This window comes from Benincasa hispida, chromosome 7, assembly GCF_027475165.1.
Source record: "Benincasa hispida cultivar pf3 chromosome 7, pf3_genome.v1.1, whole genome shotgun sequence".
Taxonomy (NCBI): Eukaryota; Viridiplantae; Streptophyta; class Magnoliopsida; order Cucurbitales; family Cucurbitaceae; genus Benincasa; species Benincasa hispida.
Window position 1 is genome coordinate 7729517 of NC_143484.1, and position 9860 is coordinate 7739376.

The 9860-nt window shown below is 34.0% G+C and overlaps 1 protein-coding gene across 1 annotated transcript; it reads right to left on the reverse strand.

Annotated features, from left to right (window-relative positions):
* Positions 1–837: 837 nt before the first annotated feature.
* On the reverse strand, positions 838–5210 carry LOC120068943 (proteasome subunit beta type-7-A). Its single transcript, XM_039020582.2, has 9 exons — positions 4786–5210; positions 4282–4444; positions 2267–2408; positions 2081–2177; positions 1923–1992; positions 1743–1847; positions 1514–1612; positions 1322–1409; positions 838–1224 (listed from the first exon to the last, which is right to left on the reverse strand). Exons 2-9 carry the CDS (start codon positions 4423–4425, stop codon positions 1148–1150), a joined length of 822 nt encoding a protein of 273 aa, XP_038876510.1. The 5' UTR covers positions 4426–4444; positions 4786–5210; the 3' UTR covers positions 838–1147.
* Between the last annotated feature and the right edge of the window lie 4650 nt (positions 5211–9860).

Sequence of the window (9860 nt, forward strand, 5' to 3'; positions counted from 1 at the left end):
ATCATTTTTCATTGTAATAGTTACTTTCGAAAGTGGAGAATGAATGAAACATTTAAATGATTCTACGAAAACCGATTTTAATAAAATCACTTATAATAGATCCTTTTAGCTACACTCAAATTATGACAAAAAGAGGACAAAAAAAAGTCTACATATAATGTGAAGTAATGGTGTTTACCAACATCACATATAAAGTTGCATATTGCGAAGGTGAAAACTGCCTTTGAAGTTCCAAGACATGTGATTTTTTTTTCACTAAGATTGTCCCTTCTTCTACACTCAAAACTTTCGCCAGGGTTTGGAGTCGCACCGTCCCCAAAGAAACAACATATTTATGCAGACAATTCAAATTTGTGAAGCAACATCTTTTTAAACAGTATCGATATCAGCTACGGTGTGAATCCAAGTTGATGACCTTCATATTCATTCAGGCTACATTTGCCAATCCATAATCAAAATTGGAGTAATTGCAATAAAATGAAAGGTTCTCTCTTAATGAGTCTCAATTGTAAATATACTTAGATTACTTGTAATAACGTTGATTTTGCGAATATAGTCTAATTAAAATTGAGGCTGTTTACTTCACTGTCTTCTTATTGCTACCTTTTCCTTTACCATTTAGGATCAATCGGTAAAAGTAAAGTTAACAATAACAGATTCCTAATTCTCTTATTGTAACAATAATGATAAAGGTAATGAGTCTCATGTAATTTTCAAATACAAACAAATTAACCATCCTTCGTTCCTCAATTAAATTGCGCATTTTGATTACATATTTGAAGGTGGGCCCTACAATTCACTACGATTACGAAATACGGTAAATAACAACAAACATAATTAAGCAAGGTCTACTTTTCAGATTACCATTAATGAATTTCGTTTTAGTAGGGATAAACATGGCATACCGAAAATCATACAAAGCTAAGTTGTCAAATTCTAAACAAGTTGAGTGATTTGAACAAGCAACTGGCTCTATCTAACAGCCCTCTTGGGCTTGAAATATTGGTAAGTTTAAATCAAGTCAATGACAACATGAACTCAAGGCCAAACTGAATTTGCTAATAATATCCACTTGAGCAATGAAGAGAAAAATAAAAAACTATAGTTCGAAATTCCCCGGGAATCGCAAACCTGTGTTTCATCATTCTCACTCCTCCATAGCATCGCCTCCTTCGATTATCTCCACCTTTTCTTTCAATGGCATAATCTTTGTCAGCAGAACCTCTGTAGTTAAAGAAAGCATAAGTCATTGGTGGAGCAATGGGGGAAGAGAAACAAAACATGAAAGTATGCGGAAGAGTAGAGTAAGAAAATAACTTACCCGTTTTCTTGGGGAACGAATAACCTTTCGAACTAACGTATGTTCGAGGATTCGGCAAGAGGTGATTTCTTAGATAGTCCTTTTGGCCCTGCAACACCCAAAGAAATAAATATACAAATAATCACGTACTTTTTAGATGCAAATTTTCCCCTATTATCTTCAAAGAAATCGAAACACCTTAGGATCACAAACCTTCGTGATAACACAAACATCAACGTTACTTCCACTCCCCAAATCATTAAATATCCCAGAACATATCGCCTCAGTTACAAGTCGAATCCCTTCATCCCTCTGCAACAAGGAAATTAAAATAAGAGAAACCAAGTAATCACCATGCAGATAGAAAAGGAAACAATAATTCCCACAACTAAGATACACCATGTTGTCAATTATCTGTGTCTATATAAGCACATGAACTTACAGTCAGGCCTTCTTTGTACTTTGATTCGAATACAGACATTGCAGCTAGAGAACCCGATCCCATTGTAGCAAATGGCAAGGTGTCAGTGGATCCATGAGGATAGATCTGCAGACGAAGTATAGCATTAAAAATGGCAAGTTGTGCAACCTAAAATTATTTGTTTTCCAGGACAAAACTCACAGTATGTAAATGAGGTCCAGTAACATCAACCCCACCAAGCACCAAAGCGGCTGAAACATAGCCTTGATAACTGGAGAAGACAATGGATGGGAAGACTTAAATTTCATTCTACAGATGAGAGATACGAAAAAAATACCAAGTAGATAAAAATGGTATACCCAAAAAGGTGTTTCTTGAGAAGGGTCAGTGCAGTAACAACCCTTGATTCTCGACCAGTGTGGTAGCGATGCAATTGCAATTGGGAGCTAACCATGTCTTAAAAATGCGAGAATAATAGAATTAGTTCTGTTTGAGAAAGAATATTGACGAAATTTAACTTGTAGTAGCAAGATATCACCAATTACCTGTTACTGCCTCTGTATCAGCAGCAGTTCCGGCTCCACAACAATATATGTTTGGTGCCATGTAATGAATTTTCTCACAGTTTTTGTCAGCAACAATAGGGCCTTCAGTAGCACGTGTATCTGCCCCAAGAATAACACCATCCTGAAGCAAATCAGGAAGATTAAATAAAACATTATTTTGAATTTACAAATGTAAAAAAAAATTACAAATGAAACTTCGGTGTATAATAACATAATTGAAAACAAAAAGCATCGCAGTGACAAGCGTAACATTTACTAACTGGACCAGACTATTCAATTCAGTCATCTTCTAAAGAATGAATATTCTCAACAAGGTGAATGCTGAAATAATTTCTTCAGACAACACAACCAGAAGATAGCAATTTTAGAACCATGAAGACTTATCCCCCAAAAATTTCTTTTCACAAGGCAGATCTGCTAGCCTTCGATATATAGGCATTAGTATATATCAAAGGGATGTTCACCATCTATTTCTGCCTGAACTCTTCCCGAGTTTCCCTCATGGTGAATGGGGAAAGCAGAAAGGAAGAATCAAAAACATATTTCAAATGATGAATTGAAATATGCTTTCAGCTGAAGTACAGGAGATTGATGAAAAATTTCTCATGGGAAGGGGTCAACGAGGGAGGAGGGTCCCATTTAGTTAAGTGGGAGGTGGTGGTGAAGCTGGTGGGTCTAGGAGGGCTTGGGATTTGCTTGAGATTACGTAATGAAGCTCTTCTAGCACAATGGTTGTGGCACTTCTTCATGGAGCACAATGCTTTGTAGTACAGAGTTATTGTGAGTAGATATAAACCACACCCATCTGAGCGGGTTTCAGGTGCTGGGTCTAAGGACACTACACTAGTAGAAAATAGAAATCTATGGGAAGTTATTGCCTCCAGATTTCTTTTCTTTTCTCAGCCTGTAACTTGTTTCATTGGGAATGGCTCAAAGGTGTACTTCTGGAAGGATTGATTGGTGGATGATAAGCCCCATTGTGCAATGTTTAGGGGGCTATACCGTCTCGCCAATAGGAGGTTGCGTTGCATTATGTGGGCTAAATTTTTTCCTCGTTCAATTTCCTTAGGTTTTCATATCATTTGTCTGATAGAGAGGCAACAAAAAGGGTGGTTCTTCTCCCCCTCCTTTAAGACTAGCAGGTCTAGCTAAGAAGAAGGATGTTAGGATTTGGACCCCCAATCCATAAGGGGTTTATCATGCAATTCATTTTTCCACAATTTGTCTACCCCTTCTCCATCCCATGCCCACTCTGCTTTCTCCTTTCTTTGGAAAGTTAAAATCCCAAAGAAGGTCAAACTCTTTGTGTGGTGGTTTTACATTAGAGAGTCAATACCATGGATTGAGTTCAAAGACACTATTTTGTGTTGCATAGGCAATGGTGCATTCTTTGTAGGCAGCAAGAGGACCTTAATCATATGTTTTGGGGTTGCTAATTTGTTCAATCTCTTTGGTGTCAGTAGATAAGCTCCTTTTTTGTCATATTTATGCCCTTGTATATTCTTTCATTTATAGTAACTCAAGCTGGCTTTGTTTCGCAGTTTTATCTTCCAAAAGTTTGCCATTGCATGTGGTATATTTATAACTGAACATGGACGACTACAATCACTAAGACGTGATCGATTATTATAACTTTGTCATAAAACAAATAGAAAGGTGCTCAACATAAAAAATTAAGTTTCCTATACACTCCTAAATTACATTTGGAGTTCTTCAATGGAACATTGATCCTTACTAGGCTTACCAATGTCAATTCACAACCTACGACTTCATTGTAGAAAGATTAGATAATTGAAGCTAAAAAAGGCCAATTTTCTGAAAGTGATAAAGAAATAAAAGTGAACTCAAATTACAAAGAAAGGAACAAGACTTTTCCAAATATTGATAATGGTGACAATGGATCTCTACAAAATTAATGTCTGGAAGGACAAAACATTTGGCAATCGAAAAATAATAAGATTGACCTATGTAACACCCTAAATGCAACCGATTACCTCGAAGATTAAACCCACAATGGTAGTTCCAGTCTTAAGGTAAGACGGAGATTTAAGACCTTTCTTTGCAAGCATATCATTTCTTCTGCAGAGATCAAAACTAAACCCACCCTTGGGAGGAACATCAATTGCAGAGCTAGACATAGCTAAATGTCAAGTGCACCTGCAAAGTTGAAACAAAATAATCGAAAATGAACAGGGGAAAAGGGGAAAAAAAATCAAACAACCCCACAACTTGTTAAAATATGTTTTCAAGAATCCAACTAAATCATTGTTCCAAACACTGAATCAAATTAATGGGTTTCTACACTCAGAAACAAAACCCCAGAAATCTAATATTTTCAAACAAATACAATATCAAGGTTAAACCTAAGAAAATTATTGCAGTATCTCAAAATTCTGCTGCGACCCATGACCAGGAGTGAGCAGATTAAAATGGCAGCATCAAAGGGTTGAATACGAAGAGCAGAAGAAGCGGAAGATTTAGATTTGTAAAAATCGAACCTGAAATGAGGAATACGAAGGATCCAACCAGGTGGAGCAGCGAGAGTTCGAGTGAGGTTTATTTCCTCAGCTTCGTTTTCTCGGTCTAAAAAGCAAATAACTTGCACAGAAAGAAAATGCTTTGTTAAGAATTAAAAAAATAATAAAATAAAATAAAATTGTGCTTTGCCAAGGATGATCATTCAAACCGCGAAAATCAAACCAAATGCAAAAGCGAATTGAATTAAGCTATAAATCGAATTCTACATTCCAATTCGATTTTGTATAATTTTTAAAATCAAATTATGCGGTTCAATTCAGTTTTAAACTAAAAAACCAAATTTAAAATTGAATCAAGTCGTTTAATTTTTTAATATATATACATATATAATTTTTTTATTTTATTTCTAGGGTTAAGAACTTAAGTGTTGTAAACCGCCACCCCCAGTTCGTCTTCTCCTTTCCTCTCATGACCTTGTTTGAGACTCTCTGTTGTCTCCGGTCGCCTCTGTTGGGGTTGATGTCCTAAATCTAGTGGATCCTGGAGTTTGTCTTTGTAATGTACAAACAATTTATTTATGTAAAATCCAAGATTTTTTATTTGGCATTTAGTAGCATTAACCCACACACAAAATCAATAAACTAAGATCCAAAGTTATCTTCTGTAACTTAAACATGTATGTGGAGACATACAGGTGGATCATGTGTAAAATGTAATCTAAACGGTCCGTAACAGATGGATAAGGCTGGGTACCTTATCCTGGTGACACTATGAATATGACCCGCTTTGTAGATGTTACAATTATTGTAAAGTGTTACAAATGATCTAATCATGATCATTCATGTGGAGACATGAGAACAGTGGCATTTTATACAAAGAGTTTGTATAAGACTGAACCACGAAATGAATAGTCTCACTATATAACACCGTTGATAGAAGAGACTTACATTTCACCAGGATGACCATAAGTGACTTGACCTTAATCCTAAGTGAGTTGTGAACAACCTATGAAGGTGGTCCTTTGATCTGCCTGGGTGAGAGTGGCCAGTGTCGCTGACTCAATATGCCTACCATTTTGAGGATTCGTTTGATTGGAGAGTGGGGAACACAACTACACAAAAAGGAATTCACTCATTCTCTATAGTTGGAAAAAGTAGAGAAATTGCTCCTTTAAGAGCTGGTTTGAGGTTTGAACAATGTGACACCACACATTTTCCTGGTAGGGTTTAGTCATAGTTGAACTATGACTTATTGTTCATTAGAGTGATTAGTGGTACTTAAGGAGTTAGATGTAACTACAGGGATAAAACGATAATTTTGGCCCAATTGTACTTACAAACAATTTATGAAGGGTCAACACACCATCGATTGATTTTATCCAATAGACACAGAAATATATCTATAATGTGAAGAGTGCAGCTGTCAGTCTTTAATGGAGTGATTGGCAGTTAATGGAAGTTGGGTAATTTAATTAAAGAGTTTAACTAATTATCTAAGTACCATTGGAGCTTCAATCTATAGGTCCATAAGTCCCCTCGATAGCTCAACTGGGATTATTGATAATCAAATTAATTTTGAGTTAATTTGAATTGTTCAAATTAATTGAGGAATCAATTATATATGATATAATTAATATAATATATTTGATACATTATAATATAAAGTTTATTTTGAGAGGAACAAATATTTGAATATGATTTAAATATTAATATATGAATTGGATTTATATAAAAACTATAGGTTAAATTTAGGGTTGTTTTCAAATATAGGAAAATGAACCAAAATATTTACAAATGATAGCAAAATATTACATTTTATCTATGATAGACCGCGATAGACAACAATAGACTACTATCTGTATCGCGTTCTATCATAGATAGACTGTGATATTTTGCTATTAATTGTAAATATTTTTAGCAGTTTTTTCATTTAAAATAATTTTCCTTAAATTTAATATTAATTTGATTTATATTAAATACTATAGGTTAATGAGAGAATTACAAATTATAGGTTCTATTATATTTGATATAATATAAACTATAGGTTATATGTTATATTAGATATAACATGTAGTATAATATATGTATTACATAATAAGGTAGTTATTATATAATTATATATTATTAATTAAATTTAAATTTATTTTCATTTAATTAAATTTAGAATTTAAATTTAAATTAAAGAAGGGAGTTATGTAACTCCTTCCGCTTAATTATCTCAATTAAAAAATCGTGCAGGTGGAGTTGGTTGATTGAGATCAGTCTTCTTTTTCCCCTTGCTTCTTACACAGAAAAAGTGTCAGAGAGTTTTTCATCTTAAAAAAAACATTTTTCACTGAAAAAAATGTTTCTCCTCTCAAAACTTTCTCTCCCTCTCCCAAAATTAATCCAGAACCTACAACTTCTGTGTTTTCTCAACCCTACGGAGAATACCTTGGAAATCTTTGGGTGGTGTCCAACCAATTAGGCTTTTGGAGTGCTGAGTTTTTGGTGTTCGTTGTCCAAGGAAGATCGTGACCGGTTGGAGAGGAAATCAAGAAGGAATTGTGACTTCAAGAATAAGTAGTCTCAAACCCATCTAATTTCATCTTTTCTTGAGTTAAAGCATGTTGTAATTATTAATGCATAATGGTTTTTGTTCTATGTAAATTTCATTTTTCTGTGAAAATCGATTTTGAGACAAGATCACAATTCCGTTGTGATTTTTACAAACCTTCAATTGGTATCAGAACGTGATTTTTTTAGTCCCAAATTTCAATTTTTCGAAATTAAAATTCAGAGTGATGTGGGTACTATTTTTATTCTACATTTATGATGATGAATGTGGGAGTTTTGCACATTGTGGATATTTCAGGATTGTTCTTTCTCTTTACTATTTTTTTTATTTTACAAATTTGGCTTGTAAGGACCCCTTGTTTTGGGCGTAATTTTGAATAAAATTTGATCGGGTCGTTCGTGGTTGTTCTGGCGAAGATCTAGAAGTGATGGGGTCAAATTTGGAGCCAAAATGGAGAAATCGATGCAAAATTCGACTATATAGTAACGTTGTGGCATTATGCCCTAGTGCCATGGCACTCTAACACGACGTGAAGAAAAGAGTTTCCATAGTGCCGCTATGCCGGCGCTTCGAAACGCACTACAACGCGAGTTTGGCCGATATACAATGGTTCACGTAGATGGTCCGGTTCGTGAGCAGTTCGACATATTGGTCCGGTCCAGGCAGTTCTCTTGTTGGTTTTTCTTTATTATTATTGTAATAATTTAGGTTTTTAATTAGTTAAATTAATATAAACATTATATTAATTTAATTAATTGTTAGAAAGTCAATCTCGGTCCAATAATGTATTTTGTTTATTTTTTTAGATTGTGCATTATGTTGGGTTTTATGTCCTAAAACTCGAAATTTGTAAAATTAAACATATTCTATCATCAATAAAAATGTTATTCAACATTTCTTCAATAAAGTTATTATTAAATATATTAATTGCATTCATAAAGTCTAAATCCAATAAAACTAAGATCCATGACTATTATATGAATACTTGAACTTTATGTCGAGACATAGAGATGGATCAAGTTCGTGTAAATAGCCAAAACGGTCTATAGTATATGATTAAGGTTTGGTACCTAATTCTGGTAACACTATTGGATGTGGCCTACTCTGTAGCTGTTATAAGTTGTTGTAAAGATACTACAAATGAAGTGATCCAGATTTGTTCATGTATTGACATGAGGAGTGTGGGCGTCCTATGCAATGAGTTTGCATAAGATCAGATCAAGAAATAAGTCACTCTTACTTTATAACGTTGTTTATTGTTTAAGACTGACTATTTCGCTTAGATGACCTAGGTAACTCAATCTTAATCCTAAGCTAACTATGAACTCCTGTCTATTCGAGATTACCCTTAGATTTGCATGGGTGAGGGTTGGCTCAACAACATCGGCACAATAAGCCTCCCATTTCAGGGGCAAGACTGGGTAGGCTGGAGACATAGGGTGTAAGACAGAATTCACGCCTACCCAATTTAAGGATAGGAGAAAGGTTATTCTCTTAAGTATTGAATCCAAGTCTTGAACAAGAGGCCTCACCTTCTCACTGGCCCGAGAGGGATCCGATTTAGTGATTATATCATAAACCAATTGTTCATTAGATGATCAGTAGGAACTTAAGGAACAAGATATAATATAGGGGGTAAAATAGCATATTGACCTAGCCGTTATTACGAACAATCTGTGAAGGGTCGACTTACTAGTTATGGTTGAATCATGTGGACACAAATATATCTACAGTGAGGAGAGTGCAACTATCGAGTTATAGTGATGTGACTTGATAGTTAACAAATACTAATTAATTTGGTTTAAAGAGTTTTAGCCAATTAATCTTAATCGTTGGAGCTCATGATCTATAGGTCCATAAGGTCCCTCTACTAGCTCATAAAACATGAACACCTTGAATTATTAAATTGAGTGAATTTGGAATGATATCAATTTGAATTGTTCAAATTGAATTAGGGTTTGAATTTGGATAAGTTCAAATTCAAATTAGGGTTTGTACAATTATATTTGATATAATTAATTAATGTTTAATTTATTGAAACTAAACAAAATTGGAGAATGAGAGTATATAATATTTAATATTGATTTAAATATTAATTACATGAATAGGATTCATGTTTAAAATTTGAAGTGTGATTAATTTGATATTTGATATTAAATTAATTAATTAATTCAAATTCAAATTAATTTCCAATTTTAAATTCAATTTAAGAAATTGGATTTTGATATTTGATTAATTATGAATTAATTAAATCATTTTTTAATTAATTGATTTTTGAAATGAAAAATTGGTAAAAATGGATTAAGTGGATTTTGTCCACAAACACCTCAAGTAGGAGGTGTTCTTCCTACAAGCATACACAAATCCCACCTTTAATTGAAGTAGGAGTTGGGCATTTGATGGCTTAGGAATGCTTCCATGCTGAAGAAATATTAAACTCTCACAATTTGCTAAATTGAAGTAGAAGAAGAGGAATTTGAGCTGGAGAAATTGGGTTTCTGCTACTTTATCTTCTTCCTTACAAACTCTCTCAATTTCT